This window comes from Mytilus trossulus, chromosome 1 (assembly GCF_036588685.1).
Source record: "Mytilus trossulus isolate FHL-02 chromosome 1, PNRI_Mtr1.1.1.hap1, whole genome shotgun sequence".
NCBI classification, from domain to species: Eukaryota; Metazoa; Mollusca; class Bivalvia; order Mytilida; family Mytilidae; genus Mytilus; species Mytilus trossulus.
In genome coordinates, this window is record NC_086373.1 from 16348081 (window position 1) to 16368284 (window position 20204).

Here is a 20204-nt window from a genome sequence, read left to right on the forward strand (position 1 = left end):
ATTGGTAAATTATTTCTTCACCATGTAGTCAGATTTATATTATTTTTTAATTGCAGACGTTTTTGTCTTCTTGGATTTTTTTTCTTAATTTTTGGATTTTATTTGAAAGTTGGTTGTTTCTTTATTATAAATTGATTATTCCACAGTTATTTCTGTTTAACTATGTATTTGAACGTATTTAACATAGTTAACCTGATAAAATAAGACAAGGTGATATACGTTTAGATATTTTGAAAGAATATAATAAGTACAGTAGAACTTTACATTTCAACCATTCTAGACTACATGATAATTCAAGATTCACACGCTCTGACCTCCCAAGCTTATGGCCTCATCTTCGTGACTTAACTGCACTGCTTGTTGGCAGTAAGGCATCATATCATTTTCGTAGCGTGGGTCCATCATTCTTTTGTTTAGGTCATATATTTGTTGGTGTAAGTTCTGACTCAAAACATCGTCATTGTCAGTATCACTTGGGGCTTTAAAGCTGAAGTTATCATTCACTGAATAACAATTCTGTAACGTTTGATGATACAAAATGTCTGTAATAGCAATAGCATTATTGTCTTCGAATGAATCCTGCCTAAGTGCGTTCTCTTGAGTGACATTGTTTTGATTTTGAGAAGATGGTGGAATGTGTGCACTTATATTGTAATCAATGAAGGATTCGTTTACTGGTTTATCACAATCAACACTTTCAAAAGAATTAAAGTGAATATCAATAGCAGATTCACACTGCCCATAGGTCCCAAAATTTTTATATACCCATTGTTCATCATAAATTGCTGCTGATGCGATACATTCTGTCAAATCTTGCCCTTCTGTGGTGTCGGACAAAAGATCTGCAAAATACCCAATACTGCAGTAACCGACACGACGGGTATCCATTTGATGTATTTGGCATATTAACTCGTGAATATGTTTTGGAATTAAATAGTCTGCTCCTGTGCACAGCTCGTCCAGGGATAAGTTGTCAGCAGTGTAACTAAAATGTACAACTATGTATTTGAATGGATTGTTACCATTTATAATACATTCAGTAATTTGACTTATTGGCGGCATCATTAAACACTCAAGTGTTTGATTTGTGTCTGTTGATTTACCACATTTATTTTCCTGGTTCTTCCAGGATTTAAATTGGTGGTAAGTTAGGTCCGAGTTCACGATAATGACAAAATCGGCCTTGTCAATGGAGTTGATGACCCATTTAGATTTATTATCTTGATATTCACGAAGACACCACGGAGCATACATTACGTCGCAGTGACATTGAACATCTAGAAATTTAACAAAGGCTTCGACAGCTTTCACATGTGGTAGATGATCTTCTGCATTTACTATGAATACTTTAGGAAATTTGAGGAGATCATCTGGAAAAAAGAAAATTTCAAATAATTTCAGATGTAAAACAACATGAACAGTACCCTTTTGAATAAAGGAATGTAAAACAGTTGGTAATTGCCTACATTCAAAATATGCTCTATCATTGATAGTATTCTTAAGCTGACTATAATAAAGTAGATGGTGTATATAGCGTTCTGGGAAAACTTTTCTCCCAATAATTTATATTAACAATAGTCTTTATATCTTATTGTATCTTAAAATGCTATAGATAATATTAAGTATATGTATGGTAACTGTCTAGATTGATTTCAATTAAGACGTTACTACCAAGCTAACAGTACGTACAGGACAAGGGTGATATATAGTAATCTCAGATTAATGATAAAAACTAACAAGGTTACAAAGACCTTCAGAGAAGTGATGGAAAATGAATTGAGCATCAAAGTAAAAGGGAAAAGGAAGCGCTTCTATTAAAACGGTAATAGAAAACTTCACGAATTGTTAATACCTCTAACCTTTTGAAAAAGTTTTGTAGTATATTCGGATGAATACACACATGAAGTTGTATTGAAAGAAACGTCAGTTGAAGATGTATATGAGAAATAATGCAGAAAAGAAATTAAAAAAAACATACATGGGCTTATGGCAGATTTTTGCTCTGGCAAGTATTACCAGAAGGTCAATAGTGTCGATGTATCCCAAAAGGGAAATCCTAATGTACGGGATAATCTTCATCGGGGAATCGAGCTAGTAGAAAAAGGTTGCGATAATCTGTTGTAAACATGTCGAAATGCACTATAATATTTTCATTTATGTATTTCTGTCTAGAATGTTCTTGCATGTATTTGTATTGTTTTGCCGTCATGTAAAGTTGTCGTTTTAGAAGTATATCTTTAAAATTGCAATCAAACGCGAGGTTAGGCTAGCCAAAAACAAGGTTCAATCATATGTTTGGTTTTGTATCGCAATGAAATTCGAAATTTTTTGTTTGTTTGTTGATTTTTGTGATCAAACGTTTTTGTTTGTCTCTTATCCCAGGCATATATTACCTTAGCCGTATTTGTCACAACTTTTTGGAATTATGGCCTCCTCAATGCTCTTCAGCGGTGTACTTGTTTGGCTTTATAAATACTTTGATAGAAGCGTCACTGATGAGTCTTATGTAGACGAAACGCGCGTCTAGCGTACTTAATTATAATCCTTTGTTACTTCATTGTCTTTCATGTAACGGCCATTGTTCGTTCCTATTTCCCCTAAACATGGGTAAAATAATTTTGACAATGAACATAACTGATTAATGAACTAAGTTTCAAGTCAATATCATTGAAAAGACACATCACAGTTAATTTTTGCTGCCACTGTCTCCGCTTTTTTTTGTTAAGAGCGTTTGACAAACTAGAAATGTGATGACTCTCTACGGATTGTACTTCGTCGGTTATCTAATAAATGAAAAATGGTAATGTGATGTCAAAGGTATGCTGTTATTCAGGTATGTTCTACACTTTTAATTAGATATTTCCGTTTTATTCATCACTCTTGCTGTCACAAAAAAAAATAACAGGATGGACAAATCTAACACAACACACTGGCACAACATTTAAAACAAAATCATGCACCGTCTTCGATAAGATTGCATATTTTGAAAAAAATGTCAACAGAGCAATTATTATTTGTTTTAATTAGATTGAATTCAAATCTACTTAAATTTTTTAAAGTTTTAATTCCGAATTGTTGTTCCTTTCTAAATGACCGAACTAATGCATCGAATATAATCAAAATGTCATGGTGACAATCCCGTCCTTTTTTCTTCGTTGATGACGTAATCGAATGCAACGCACAATTCCATTCAGGTAGCCATGAGTAGGAAGATGGATTTCACTTGTTAAGCAAGGTTTTGTTTTATTGTTCTCTTGGTACCTTCGGTTATTGAAACTTGATTCCAATTACTTGTAATGGAATCGCAATGTATGAAAATATGAGTCCCCTCGACGTGGTGTCAGTCTGATTGAAATATATTTGAATTCGGGGGACGTTATTGTTATATTTGATTATGAAAATTTAACTGAAACGGTATACCAGCTGATAAGTAAATGATCTGTTCTTTCCGCAAAAAAACAAACTCAAAATTTTTTTTTTATTTCTTTTGCAAGCTGAGGTAAATTTAGAATTTTCAATTGTTAGATTTCTGTGTAGTGATTTTTGCTCTGTTGTTTTTCTTTTCGTAATTTTTCTTGCTTGCCTTGGTATTGTCTGTTTCATCAAGTACCTCTATCGTTATTAGCTATTGTAAAACATCGTCTAACCTTTGGTTTCTCCAACCGCACACGTCATAATGGTAGTATCCGAAGGTTCTTCGTGTTGGGCATGCGTCTCTAAGACGATCTTTTTAAGCTCTGAAAAAGTTGGTTTGAAAGTACATAGTTGTTTCATTCACTTAGCTCAAATATTGTTTAGATTATGTCCATTTTAAATGTTTTGATATTTTATAACAAATTCTTATTCCAAAATTAGAGGAATACCAAGACATCACTTCATTCGAATATATAAGTGAAAAAACTCATCATAGATATAACTTGTATGCTGAAGATTGTAGTACGGACTACTATCTGTAACTCTGATTATTTTGACGCGCAATGTTATGTTTTATTTTCTGTACTAACTAAAAGGTCAGATTCATAATCTACGTTCGAAACCTACATACCTTTATGTATAACACTACTTCACAAACCTTGCTAATTTATAAACGCTGATACACATTTTTTAGTTATGGGTATAAAATTAGTGGTTGCAGAAGAGTTTAAACTGTACTGATATCTGGTACCCAATCCTGTGTTTAATTGAACCGAAAATATTTCGTAAAAAACTTGTGAGAAACAATTGCTGTACCAAGTCAGGAATAGGACTGTTGTTATCCATTCGTTTGATATGATTGAGCTTTTGATTTTTGATCATGGTCTTTCCGTTTTGAGTTTTTCCCTGAGTTCGGTATTTCTGTGATTTTTCTTTTTTCAGGCTAAATATTGCGTAAGATCACAGAAACATTTCAATATAAAGCTATTATTTTAGGGTAAACCACAATATTATTATATTTCTAACGGGTATCTAAGACTTGAACTTTATGGTATCGTACTTACCATGCTTTCTTTTCCTACCAATGTACACATTGTAGACCAAAATAAATACTAGCAATATACCAAGTAAAGTTCCAAGTACAGCGCCAACAATAATTCCTGTTTTCTGACTGGTCCATGAAACTGAACTCAATGACGTTATCTCCCGAGTATATGCAAATCTTAATGAAGCTGCATTACGGGTGTTGTCAATGGTGGTATAGGAATCTCCATCAGATGTTATGTTCTGTGTATGTGTTGAGGATAATGGAGAAGTTTTAGCAAGAGTTGCGTTTTTTTCGGTATGTAGAATTTTCTGTGATTTTATTTTCCCTGTATGTTGAACTAACACAGACGTTGTAGTATAGGTGCTGTCAGTAGTGGTATATATCTTTCCATCCGATGTTATTGTCTCAGTATGTGCTGATGATGCAAGAGTTTCAGCAAATGTTGAATCTTTTTCGGTATATGGATTTTCCTGTGATGTAATTTCCCCTGTGGGTGTGACTGGTAACGAAGTTAATGTCTGTATGCTCTCGGTAGTTGGGTATGGATTTCCCTCTGATGCTATGTTCTTCGAAGGTACTTTTGTAACAATAATAGTAATAATAAATAATTTAAAGAAATGAAACACTTGTAGACATTTGAATGAGAACTAGATTATAAAGTTATAAGTTATATACATGTATCCTTTAATTTAAAAGCTACTGTTCTGTCACTTTAAAAAACAAGAGGCTCTTAAGAGCCTGAATCGCTCACCTTATTTTTTTTGGTTAAATCTCTCATCAATGATTATTTTGGCTTTTCAATTTATTTAAATGTTCTTTGAATCGTCCTATTTTCTTCAAAAGCAAAAAAAAATCATTTTCTCCTATGTTCTATTTTAGCCATATAAGGAAATAAAAGATAAAATTTATACTAAATACTCTGAAACTCATTTAGCCTAAGTTTGGCTGAAATTGATACAGCAGTTTCAAAGGAGAAGATTTTTTAAAGTAAGTCAACATGAGGAACAAATTGTGAAAAAAGTCTTTAAAGGGCAATAACTCCTTAAGGGGTCAATTGACAATTTTGGTCAAATTGACTTATTCGTAGATCTTACTTTGCTTAACATTGTTGCTATTTACAGTTTATTTGTATCTTTAATAATATTCAAGATAATAACCAAAAACTGCAAAATTTCTTTAAAATCATCAATTCAGGGGCATTATACCTGCCCAATTCGGCTGAAAATTTCAGAACAGGTAGACAATGACCTTATAAATACTTTAACTTCTTGTCTTATTTGCTCTAAACGCTGGAGTTTTTGAGATATAAGCCAAAAACTGCATTTTACCCTGTGTTTTACTTTTAGCCATGACGGCCATGTTTTTGACGAAATAGAAAATAAAACACAAACTTTATTTTAAACACCCTACTGATCATTCAGTTGAAGTTTGGTTGAATTTGGTTGAGTAGTTTTAGAGAGACGATTTTTTAAAGTTAGGTTTGAGTAGTTTTAGAAGAATATTTGGTTGAGTAGTTTTAGAATATTTTTTAAAGTTAGCAAATATGATGAACAAATTGTGAAAAATTGTCATTAAAGAACAATAACCCCTTAAGGGATCAATTGACAATATTGGTCATATTTACTTATTTGTAGATCTTACTTTGCTGATCATTTTTGCTGTTTACAGTTTATTTTTATCTATAATAATATTCAAGATAATGACCAAAAACTGCAAAATTTCCTTCAAATTACCAATTAAGTGGCAGCAACCCAACAATGGGTTGTTTGATTCATCTGAAAATTTCAGGGCTGATAGATATTGACCTAATGAACATTTTCCCCTCATGTCAGATTTGCTCTCAATGCTTTCGTTTTTGAGATATAAGCCAAAAACTACATTTGACCCCTATGTTCTATTTTAAGTAACGGCGGCCATATTTTTTGACGGATCAAAAATCGAAGCACACATTTTGTGCAGGATAATATAAGGAACAATCATGCTAAGTTTCATCCAATCCATTCAGTGGTTTCAGAGGAGAAGATGTTTGAAAATTTGTTAACGACGACAGACGACGACGACGACGACGACGACGGACACCAAGTGATAAGAAAAGCTCACATTTCCTTTTAGGAAAGGTGAGCTAAAAAAAGGATTTAAATGAAACTGACGTTAAAATAGAATCTCAAAAATATAATATTAGAACAAATATTGTAAACAAATTATCCTGCCCGAGATAAATACTGTACTATTGTTCCAGGAGACCTAATTACCTAAACTGTCTCAATTTCGAACTTATACTACAACATAATCTATTCCATGACAACTCGATGAACAATATACACCATGTAAAAGCAACACTTCAGATTTTTCTTTTAATAACAATGGTTTATTTTATTATAGTGTCACATATTTGATCAGACATATATATACAATGTAAGATACACAATTACGTTAACATCACACAACTATCCAGCCTTATGTACACTTATGAGACCGACTTGTTTCTTTATTATTATGAGGCTGACTTCATGCACATGCAGGAACTTCTTAGGAAGATAGATAAGAAGTTAGCAATATCCTTTAACTCTACTTTCCGCTATATAGAGGATGTTCTTTCACTAAACAATTCAAAATTTAGTGACTATGTGGAAAGCATATATCCCATCGAACATGAGGTAAAGGATACTACAGATACAGTTAAGTCGGCTTCATATCTTGCCTTACATCGAGAAATTGATAATGAGAGTCGGTTAAAAACAAAACTTTACGACAAAAGAGATGATTTCAGCTTTCCAATTGTGAACTTTCCAATTGTAAGAAGCAACATTCCAGCAGCATCTGCATACGGGGTATATATCTCCCAATTGATACGATATTCCCGTGCTTTCATTTCCTATCATGATTTTCTTGATGGAGGGTTACTGCTCACAAAGAAGCTATTAAACCAAGATTTCCAAATGGTGAAGTTGAAATCATCCCTTCGTAAATTTTACGGACGCCATCACGAGTTGGTTGACCGTTATGGAATAACCGTTTCACAAATGATATCGGATATGTTCCTTACGTCGTAACTACAATCCCCTTCCCTTCATAAATGTGACCTACCGATTTGTAATCACATAAGCAACACGACGGGTGCCACATGTGGAGCAGGATCTGCTTACCCTTCCGGAGCACCTGAGATCACCCCTAGTTTTTGGTGGGGTTCTTGTTGTTTATTTTTTATTTTTCTATGTTTTGTCATATGTACTATTGTTTTTCTGTTTTTCTGTTTGTCTTATTCATTTTTAGTCATGGCGTTGTCAGTTTGTTTTAGATTTATGAGTTTGACTGTCCCTTTGGTATATTTCCTCTCTCTTTCTAAATGTTAAAAGAATTAACTAAGCAAGACATTTTAGTTTATATGTGTAAAATTCAAATTCCAAAGATCTAGAATAGATTTTTTTACTGAACATCACTCTGAGCTTCAAAAATAAGAAATAAGAATAGAAATATTAATTATCACAGATAAAATTTTAAAAGTTCAGGTTTTTTAAAACGACTATCAAAGGTATTTAAGTAAAAAATCACTGATTATGGTTAAAAATATATAAAAATTAAATATGATTGCTTCTTGTGCTTAATAGTTTTCGCGTCTGAATGGATTTCAAAATTGCATATGACAAAGAAGTTTTTTTTATCTTGCCTCCTATACATTTCTAGGAGTATGATTGGTTAAAAGCGTCCGCGTGTATATTTGATATAAGGTGAATAGGGAGGCGGGGCTTATTTCAAACACAGTTAGTATTGGAGTCACGTTCCTTTATATTCCATATTAGGTAAGAAGGGAGGCGGGGCTTATTTCATACACAGTTAGTAGTGGTGTAACGTCCCTTACAAATTAAAAATTACAAAACGGTATTGAGAAAAATCTTAAAGATTTAAACAGACGAAGACATTGATGATTAAGATTGAAATAAATATATTAAATAGTTATCAAAGGTACCAGGATTATAATTTAGTACGCCAGGCGCGCGTTTCGTCTATATAAGACTCATTAGTGACGCTCATATCAAAATATTTATAAAACCAAACAATTACAAAGTTAAAGAGCATTGAGGATAATCAATAAAAATATTCCTTTTGATACTATCTTTTGATTGTAAGAAGCTTTTGTCCAACATGTCCAAGTCTGGTAAAAATTTCAGGATAGTTTATGAATCAAATAAATGTTTCAAAAACTTTAACTGCAGACTGTATGTTATGATAACTGGAAGAAAAACTAAGTCCATTTATCAGTAAAATACAGATAGACAGGTACCAAATTTTAACAAAATTCCCTTTCTAGATACTAGCTTTTGATCATAAACTAGCTTCTGTCAAAGTTTGGTACAAATTTAAAATAGTATAAGAAAGTTATTAATTTTTTTTTTAAATTAACCACAGAGTGAATGTGTTGTTTCCTGGCAGAAAACCTAAGTCCATTTAAAAGTATAATACGGAAATGGATTTTTTTTTAATTTACTTCTGGATACTATCTTATGATCATAAACAATCTTCTGTCCAAGTTTGGTACAAACCCAGGATAGTTAAAGAAAGTTATTAAAATTAAAAAAAACTTTAACCACAGAATGAATGTAATGTTTCCCCGCAGAAAAACTAAGTCCATTTAAAGGTAAAAAAAAGAAAAAAATGGAATTTTATTTTTGCAAAGTTCACCTCTGGATACTATCTTATGATCATAAATAAGCTTCTGTCCAAGTTTGGTAGAAATCCAGTATAGTTTAAGAAAGATATTTAAATTTTAAAAACTTTAACCACAGAGTGAATGTAATGATTCCCCGCAGAAAAACTAAGTCCATTTATAAATAAAATACAGAAAAAAAAAGAATTTTATTTTTACAAAATTTACTTCTGGATACTCTTTTATGATCATAAACAAGCTTCTGTCCAGGTTTGGTAGAAATCGAGTATAGTTTAAGAAAATTATAAAATTTTCAAAAACTTTAACCACAGAGTGAATATTTGTGGACGCCGCCGCCGACGACGACGACGGAATGTAGGATCGCTTAGTCTCGCTTTTTCGACTAAAGTCGAAGGCTCGACAAAAATTAACATATTGAAACCTATTAAGTTGTTATTGCTGCTATCTGTTTATGTAGGCTCCGTGAAAGTAATTTCTTAATGCTGACAGTATTGAAGACTTGCTCATTTTGGTAGCTCACTAGTCTAAATTTTACACTAAACACTATGTGACTAATAATATTTTCACAAGACATCATTTCGATAAATTTACTGTCCATATCAAGAGTATCAAAACAATCAATTATTGTTCTAGATTTGTAAACAATTCAAACCTAATATCCTCCTTAAATGGGCAAATCAACAAAAATGTTTTTAACTTCCATAGTCGGCATGGTCTTTCATCTACTTTTGTCTGTGGTCGGGCATATCTTCCGGTCTCGATCATCAACGACAGAGAACCGCTACGGAACAGGGTAACAGTTCGACGCACATTTTTGGGGAGTTGTAGCTTAATATAGAGCTCGTTTTGAATAAACGGTATGTCTTTAATGTATTTCCGTTTACATGGTTCGAACCGTCAAACAACTCTAATTTTATCATAAATGGAGTCAGTGAAGTCAAAACCTTGTGTTTATTATAATAAAGCTGACTGAAACACAAAACGTACTTAGTTAATAATTTATACATTACCTGTTTATCAACACATACATTATTTGATTGTTAGTTCTAGTGACTTAGATAGTTACTTACTGTTTTCTATTATGAGAGGTCTTGTTGCAGTCCAACCACAGGCATTGCAATTTTGGGGTCCAACCTTAACAAAAGAAGACAAATCAAAAGTGGTTGTTTTTAACAGTCGCATATCTTTTTTACAAGATAACTCGTCTGAGATAACTAGTCTGATCTTTGCATCTGCCGATTGTTTTCTTCATTTTGTGATATTAAGAATGAATGTCGAAACGCATAACGAGACGGTTACGCTATCGATTCATCCTAACTACCTCATTTTTGAGTGTATGCTGACTCATCCAAACTTCCTGATTTTTGAGCGTATGCGATTCTCTACATTTCTTTATTTTATAGATTGAAGATTATAGATTTTGTATTTTCCTTATTGTTTCATGAGATTTTAACACTGGTACACTATCATTGCTTTTACTATGAAATAACCTTACCACTCTAGAACACATGATACATGGGTATGATGGTAGTTCGTTCATGCTTTAAGTATACAATGCACTAACCTTATTTGTCCACAAGCCTTCTTTGATTCTCGTGTTTGCTCTTGATTCCTTATAGTATTATTATTATTGACAGTGCTAATACAGCGCTTATCTAAATAAACATTTACTCTAAGCGCTTTACAATGCATTAAAAAATAAATACTGAGATGAAATAAAAGTCTAATACTGTCCGATTACTAATCATGTGGAAAAGACTGTCTGAATAGATAAGTTTTAATGTTTTTTCTTGAAAGCATTCACAGTTTCCGTGTTTCGCAGCTCTTTCGGTAAGTCCTTCCATAAAACGGAGGCAGCTCTATCAAAACGTCTCTCTCCGTATGTTTTTTTTTCTTACTGTTGGTTTTACCAGAAGCATATTGTTTTCAGACTGAATAGTTCTTTTTGGCTTGTAAATGTTAACTAGTTAAGGTACGTTGTATTGCCGTGACCCCCTCAATTAGGTATATAGTTAGTAAAATTAAGTTTAATATTCTGTACTTACTTTTACTTTGTATCGACCTGGCTGCAAATTCTCAAAAACGTATTCATTCTAGAAGATAGAACATGTAAGTTATAAAAGAATAATCTATGTTAATTTTTAATCCAATACTTTATGTTGATAATGTTTGATTGTCTTAACAAATTTTGCATTCATTACTGAAGTCGTTCGATAAGAGTCATTTGTATATTGTAGTTCTCACAACAATTTTAATCCATTCAAAATATAGCCTAGTATCACTTAAAAAGTAAGTTTTGTCATTGAAAAGCTTTCCCTTAGGCTTAAAAATTAAGACTGGACTTAAACAATAATCTTAAGAAATTGATGCCAAAAAAGAAACATAGTTATTTGCATTGTATGATCTAATTAGTTATCAAAGGTACCAGGATTATAATTTAGTACGCCAGACGCGCGTTTCATCTACATAAGACTCATCAGTGACGCTCATATCAAAATAATTATTAACCCAAAAATAAAAGCAACAGTAGTATACCGCTGTTCAAAACTCATAAATCCATGGACAAAAAAACAAAATCGGGGTTACAAACTAAAACCGAGGGAAACGCATTAAATATAAGAGGAGGACAACGACATAACACTTAAATGTACCGTGACAAGTACCGTGACACGTCTTATCGCAATGTGAATTTACACTCAAATATAAGAGAAAGCAAACGACGCAGCGTTAAAATGTAACACACACAGAAACGAACAATAATATAACAATGGCCATATTTCTGACTTGGTACAGGACATTTTTTTTAAAAGTACAAAGTTGAAGAGCATTGGGGATCCAAAATTGCAAAAAGTTGTGCCAAATACGAACAGATTTATGCAGATACAGCTGATAAATTATTATTCGAGAAAGATGAATTCAGAAAATCAAATAACTCTATATGATAACATTATTGTTACAATTGTCTTTTCACAACAGATGCAAATTTCAACAACATTTGCCGTTTCAGTGGTAATACAGGTCGAACTATTTAAAATTAAGAACCGATTAAAATGAAGAGTTTATAAAACAAACAGGATAAAGAATAAAGCCAAAGCCGACCAAGGATTCAGAGCTTTACACAGGGAAGAAAAAAAGTAAAAAAACCAAACAACTGAACTCCGAGAAAACTCAAAAAGAAAGTACATAACCAAATGACAAAATCAAAAACTCAACCACTCCAAACGACTGGTTAAAAATTGTCATACCTGACTTGGTATAGGCATTTTGTATAAAATGGTGGATTAAACCTGGTCTCATAGCTAGCTAAACCTCTCACTTATATGACAGTCGCATCAAATTCAATTATATTGATAACGATGTGTGAACAAAAAAAAATAATGTTTCTTAATTTTAGATAATTTCCAAATTTTGTAACACATTTTAAAAACACAATGTCCATATTTACATGCCAGTACCGCATAACATCCATGACTACTGGATTTGTGGTAGCCTCTGGTAATAGCAGTTCACCAGCAGACTAACAGATCAAGAAGCAGTAAACATTAATTGTACCAATTTGTCAGCATTGTTTTTTCGACAATATATGTCTACTAAGTGATGCACGAAGCCAAAATATTTGAAAATCCAAAACTTGTACAAAGATATAACGATATAGACTAAAATGAACAAATACTATAGCCAAAGTCGGTCAAGGGATAAGAACTGTACATTTTTATTTTACTTATTGAGACAGGATACCCAAAAAGCAAATAAGTATTTTTAGTAGAGAGCACGTAAATATACGCTTTTAAAATGTATGAAATAGCTTACAAAAAAAGTAATACATACCTGTTTGATATTGACAGATTTTACAAGTTTCGCGTCATACCCCGCCTTGTCAAGTTCCACTAATTGCACTTTGAACTCATGAAAATCTGTCTCTTTTGGCGGATAATCAAATTGAATGTATATCAATTTATACTGGCTATATATTTTAAACGATATCTTTGTTTTCCATTTAAAAGATGACATAATTTCAATTGTATCTGTAGAAGACAAAAAAAAAAGAATCGAACATATACTGTGGATTCCTTAATATTCGTTGGATACCAATTTTCGTGGATTTCGTGGGTACAGGAGAACCACGAATTCAAATGTTCAACGAATAACAAATTTTCTAAAGGAATAAGTATAGACTTTGCCAAAACCACGAAATAAGATATCCACGAATATGTAAATTTTCCTCAAACCACGAAAAGTGGTACCCACGAAAATAAATGAATCCACAGTAGTTACTTTAAAATTACTGGTTAATTCAGGACTACATTATGCAATTAATTTCACATAAAGGAATGAAGACTAAAATTTAAGAAAAAATCATTCTTTCAATTAGCATGCATGTATTTCGTTTTCCTTTGTCGTTTCCCCGAACCGTCTGGTAATACATACATACAAAGATTTTACAATATACAATAATTTGTTTAGTTAAAACACAAAAAATTGTAAAAATGCAAGTTTGACAAACTTGTTCCACAGAGAATATTTTGGTCCATATGTCTAAATAACCAAAGTTTATATAAACTTTAGGTATACATTTGAATTACATCAGTAATACATATAATACATATAACATAAACACAAACTATGGGATAGAATAGCAGAAGGTATTGTAGCAATAAACAAACATTATTTTAACATTTCAGACCAAAGCTTAAAAGATCTAAATGTGAATTTACATAAATTAATCAACTCTTTTACATTGTTTGTACTCATCAGTTTAATAAATTTGTACATCGACGTGTTTTTCCAATAAAATAGCTTAATATATTTTTTTCTAAAACCTTGAAAACTTGGGCATTTAAGGATGAAATGAACCTCTATATCATTTAAAAAAAAAGTTATATTATGTGTTGTTATACCATAAAATCATCCATTTTCTATAGCTAAGTTGTAGTTACTTAGTCTTATTTTTGTAATACATTTTCTGTCTGTAAACATTTGGAATTTGGAATTGGTTTGCATAGATAAAATTGCAGACAAAAAATTATCTAACATGTATTTATAATAAGAACATTTTGGAGAAATATGGAACTGAGCATCAAGTTCTTGTTTTAGACAATCATACAAACGTTGCTTTATGACAGCAAAATATACATCAGGCAAGTCACTAATAAGATTTTGGCTATACCTTATATCACCTAAACCAATAACAAACAATTCATTCTTTATAAAATACAACCAGTTACACTTATCATTTGGACATCTCTCTAATTCACAAAATTAGTAATTGTAACAATTTTTCATTATACAATTGTACATTATACAAAGTATTTAGCAATTTAAACTAATTTTTGAAAATCTTACATTTTCTTGCAAAAATAAAAGGCAATCTACCTAGTTCTTGATATATCATAACATTGTTAGTAGACAATTTAACACCAAGTATATTTTTACAACCGTTCATGTGGACTATCTCTATTGCCGGGGCTTTATTTGCACCCCATAGTTTGCTTGCATAACTTAATAGAAAATGTATGTAAGTATCAAAAAGTGATAACAAAGTGACATAGTTTAAAAACATACTTTTCACATTTCGTCTTAAAGCAAACATTGCTTTGCTACCTTGTTCTGACAATTTCTGTTGTAACATATTATATTTGTCATTAAAATTTAAAAGTACACCAAGGTAGGTGAAATTATAAACTACTTCAATTTCTTTATTATCATAATACCATTTCTCATCAAGATGAACTCTACCACTTTTCCAAAATACTACAATTTTAGTTTTATTAACATTAACACTCAGTGACCATTTCGATGTATACGCATATAATGTATCAAGCATATTTTGTAACCCTAAAACAGATTCTGAGAAAATAACCATATCATCAGCATACATAAGTATAAATAAATTCAATTCTTTCATCTCATATGGTATGGCTTCATTATTAATGAAAGTCATTTCACAATCATTAACCTATAACGAAATAAAATGGACAAACCTGTTTAGAGGTCAATTTTTATAGATGGATTTTCTCCTTTATTTTTCAAGACTACCAAGCTGAAAAGTCATTTTAATGTACGTAATACAACAACCGTGTATATTGACTACTGTCGTATGCTCATCAAAATAAGTTTACCAGGAGATAGCACTCATCTAAAATTGGTTTGTATTTATATATAGTTATTAGTATTACACAAGTCTAATATGAAAACTACGTCCAAACCTATGATTGCATTGGATAAAAACCGCAATTTTTATACGTGTGCATGTAAAACAAATTTTGTTGTAGAAGGGTCTAAATACAGCACAAACAACATTTTCCAAAAGACCAGAAAAGTGAAAAAGTAAATTTAAACAATATAGTTATTATTATTCGTATTGTGATTTGCAATATATATATATAAGTATTGTTATTATCAATATAAGTATTGTTATCATCAATATAGTTATTGTTATTGTCAAAATTGGTATCGTTATTATCAACAACGATATTGTTTTATACATTATCAATATAGTTATCGTTATTATCATCATAACTGTAATAGTTCTTATTATAATAATTGTTATTGTTATAGTCATCATTGCGTATTAAAAATATTGTTTCTTTTATCAAATAATTATAATTATAATCATTTTCATTTTTATTGCCATTATAATTATCATTATTTTATTATGATTAATGTTAGTGTTATAATCATTATTTTCATCATTCTTATTTTGTTGAAATATAAATAATGTTTCAATGCATCGATTACAAAAAAAGTTAAGCCCCCAAAATACAGAATTCCGAGGAAAGTTCAAAACGGATAGTTTCTAAACAAATGGCAAAATCAAAAACTCAAACACATCAAACGAGTGGACAATAACTGTCATATTCCTGACTGTTTACAGATATATTGTTAGGTAGGAACTGTTGGATTCAATGTGGTTTTATTATAAGCTTAACCTCTCAACTGTATGACATTTTCATAAAATTCCATTACTTGGATCTCGTATTCATGTTTGTGACAAAGTAGGCAAGGCAACAATGTGTATTACCGATTGTCCCACAAAAATTACGAGGGACAATTTGGAAGATGTTTGGCGCACAATTGGGAAGATGTTTGGAAAATTCAGATGTATAAATTAACATAAAAGATGTGCATAGCGAAAAACACAGATGTAATAATTATGAACTACATGTAACAAAAATTTAGAGACTTGTCCTCAAATTGCAGGTTTTGGCTGATTATAATTACAATTCACTCATAAAACAATGAAATAAAGTATTTTCCATATAAAAAAGTCTGACAATAAAATTGTTCAGTTTCAGCGATATAAATAAGAAAAGAATATTTTTTAAGAAAATTCTTGAATCAGAAAATCATTTATATCAAAATCAAAAAGATATCGTCGGTTAATATGTATTTTGTCTAACAGTGACAATTTTTTTTCATCCCCAGGACGGAACCAACTGAAGACTTCAACATGCAAATTGCCCTCGACGTTAAACAGTAATCTTGTGGCCTTTTTAATTCAACTATATATGTTATTATTTAAATTATGTACATTATGATATATGATAATTATTATATATACATATAATCTATTCCATGCTGTTTACTGTTTATACATAATTGCAATTGCACAGAGACTTTATACATATAATCTAAATAGCATATGCTTGTGAAGCATTGTGATTCTCTCTATCAAATCAGTCTCCAAAGACTTCAGCCCGAGTGCTCATAAACACTTTTACTGAACAGTAAAATTCGTAGCTGAGAGTGATTATCTCCTGTCAATGTGAGATTTGTTTTATAAAAAAAAAGAGGCAAATAATATAAAAAAAAAAGATAAGGTTACTTACCTTTGTTTTAATCGTTATTATATTAAAATACATTTTTGACATTATCATATACATTTACGTACAGTTCATTTACATTTTCATATTTTCATTGAATTTTCTTGCCGATTGTCGAATTTGTAAGAATGCTCGATGATTCTTTTGAAAAAGCGTCTCTCAATCTAACAAAGTGAACCAGATTATGTATGGAATTGTGTGCACCCTTTCCGATCAATTAATGAAAATAAAAAAGAACGAATTATTTTCTAATACTCTCATCATACATACCATGCACATTTTTTACAATTTAAAAGTTCACAATTATCCATTTAAATCCTTGTTATAACAGATAAAATAACCAGGTGGAGACAAAATTCTTGATATAAAAGGTCAAATATATAAGATAGTTAAATCACTTATTCTTTCATCTTAGAACCAAAAATATTTTTTAAAACTATTGATTCATTGGATATTTTAACAAAGGTGTATACCATTTATGTACAAGGATTTTATCTATAAAACGTACTTTGACAAATAATAGATATTGATATTAAAACTCGTTTTATCATGTCTACTTAATTCTTAACGTTCATGAATAACGAATACACCAAGAGAGTAGATACCAATTTAAATGGACATAAGGCAATAAGTCCAATGCTACTTTCAATAAAAAGACACATTGTCAATAAACAATATTTTTAAATTGTTAATAAAGAGTTTTGTAAAAAATGTATGTCAATAAATTTAATCAGCTGATTATTCCCTGGGTAGTCAGTGGATTGTAACAGGGTACGTCAAGAGAAGCTTGGAATCTTGATGGTTTATGTAACAAGCAATATTTGATGAATAAAATTATTATGTAGTTAAAAAAAACGTTCATGAATTGCAACAACAAAAACAATTAACAAATATCAAAATAGAATGTATATCAAAATTAATAATTTCATATATATATTACTTCCATAAGAACATTTCACTATAATTCCAGGTTCAATCCACGATTGTCTACATTTGAAAATGCCTGTACCAAGTCAGGAATATGACAGTTGTTGTTAATTTGTTTGATGTGTTTTACCATTTAATTTTGCCATTTGATTATGGACTTTTCGTTTTAAATTTTCCTCGGAGTTCAGTATTTTTGTGATTTTACTTTTTTTTCGAATAGCACAGAAAAAAACCCAGCCAGTGATTGTATGATTCCTGTGATAGTTCTATTTCTAAAAATCGCTAGATAAAAAGTAACTCACCTTAATATTTCAATCCCGTAGTCATCAATATACATCTGATGCATTCGTATAAAGCACTTCATAATTTTTTTAGTGTTATATATTAACTATCTGATGACCACTTGACTACATGTCAATATCAATTATCTAGTCTTCAGTTGCGTACGTGCAGTTTTTGATAAGACATATATTTATTTTCAGTTGATCAAACCCTAAAGACATAGAACCTATGGCAAGTACCAATGATATCAACCTTCTTATACTCGTATATCAAATCTAACAGTCCGTCAGTAAGGAAAAATACGATATGTCTCAAAGCAAATTAACGTTAGAAGACTTCAAATTGTGAAAAATGCAGAGAGCAAAATGCGGGGATGATCCACATGTTCAAACAATGGCCATTCATTTAAGTTAATAAACCCATCGTTGATACCAGTATAACATTATGCACGCTAGACTTGCGTTCCGTTACATTATACCCATCAGTGACGCTTTAATAAAAAAGTAATAAAAAAAACTCTAAGTGAGTAAACTAAATATGAGATGAAGTAGATGATCCAAAGTTATCTAAACCGTCGTAACATGGCTAATACAACTTCCTTGTTTGGTTGTTCCTGTAACTTAATTAAGATTGAAGTGGTATACTTCAACTGATTATTTACTTCCTTCATAAAAATTTTAAGCACTAATAAGTGCAAATAACTTATTAATAGTGTCCTTAAGTTTTTACATCACGTGACCCGAATGGCTATTTTAGATTTCGCCGTTACTGGTGCGTCCTTAGACTGTCTGTCCGTCATCTGTAAACATAATTTAATAATCGAACTTGAAATTGCTAAATGGATCAGATTCAAAGTTCGCTGCTTCGTTTATATGATGTAGACAAAGTTGACTAATCAACGGGAACACATGTCAAACATAGAACACATTGGTCATAATACAGTTTTGTCTAATGATTTTAAAGCAATTATTTCACCAATAGCAATTATAGAAAATCCGAACAGGATAAAAATGGTCTGCACGTAAGTTTTATCTGACTCAAAAGTTTTGGAGAAAAACAACCTCATGTTGTAGAGTTTTACTTTTTGGGCACTTCCTCGCCAAATACTGCAAAAAATGTGTGTCAATCGTGGCTTAGCTTATAAATGCCTAGGAATAGAAAATCCTCAGCGAATCGAAGATTTGTTAACATGATATAAACTGCAAAATTACAATAAATAACGTGTCAATAATATTTCATGCTAGCACAGAAGCGCTGACAACTGCTAGGAAGTCCAACATGGTAGGTATCGTGCTAGTGGTTGAATATTGAGGGCATACGATACAGTTTTGATCCCGTATTTACATTTTGATAAAAATTTCCATATAGACTATTTTTTACCTGATTTAAAAAAATACCTTCTTTTTGATTTAAGTGAGGTCGAAATTTTGTATATTTGCTTAAATTTCGGATTTATGACCGTATTTCCCCTCACGAAAGAAAGAAATAACTTTTTTGTTTTAAAAGATAAAAACAAATTGTTTTTTTTAAATAATTTTTACTTTCTGTATTTAATAAGTATCTTAAAATTTTTTACATTTCTTATTCAAAAATACCTCATGTTTATCAAATGTTCATGAATATAGAAAAAAAAACATAATTTTTTGTTGTATATTTATCAAATTTAGATAAATTGCACTATTTACGTTTTCATAAAAATTTGCACACATAATCTTTTCGCGTAATCAAACCAAATGGTATTTTAAAAAACAGGGTTCCATTAACTCGTTTTCAAGTTAGATAAGTTCGAATGATAGAATCAGACGAAAACTGAATCTTTTCCCGATATTAAGTGATCATAAGTCATAGTTTGAAGTCGCGAAAATAACAATTTACGTCAGTAACATCATTACCTCCCTTTTAACTGTATCCTATGCCATTAAAGCAGCAGGCAGTTACGTGTCATATATATTGCATGATAAAGACATCCTTGTACATTTCGTAAAAGAGCAGGACAATGCCAAAACAAGGCAGCACTCGCACATGCAAATAGGAAACTGATAAA

General features: G+C 31.1%; 1 protein-coding gene across 2 annotated transcripts in view; it reads right to left on the bottom strand.

The window, feature by feature from the left end:
* Positions 1-211: 211 nt before the first annotated feature.
* The window catches only part of LOC134716676 (uncharacterized), a 35517-nt gene continuing 15524 nt past the window's right edge, over positions 212-20204 (bottom strand). The window contains exons 1-7 of one of the 2 annotated variants that reach the window (XM_063579684.1): positions 18181-18370; positions 12957-13153; positions 11174-11221; positions 10199-10262; positions 4479-5039; positions 3648-3737; positions 212-1370 (exon numbers count right to left, since the gene is read on the bottom strand). In XM_063579684.1, the coding sequence (XP_063435754.1) occupies positions 301-1370; positions 3648-3737; positions 4479-5039; positions 10199-10262; positions 11174-11221; positions 12957-13139 (2016 nt within the window). In that variant the 5' untranslated portion in view covers positions 13140-13153; positions 18181-18370 and the 3' untranslated portion in view covers positions 212-300. Of the gene's footprint in view, positions 1371-3647; positions 3738-4478; positions 5040-10198; positions 10263-11173; positions 11222-12956; positions 13154-18180; positions 18371-20204 lie in introns of those variants that run through there. The other variant, XM_063579692.1, reaches the window with a different exon arrangement.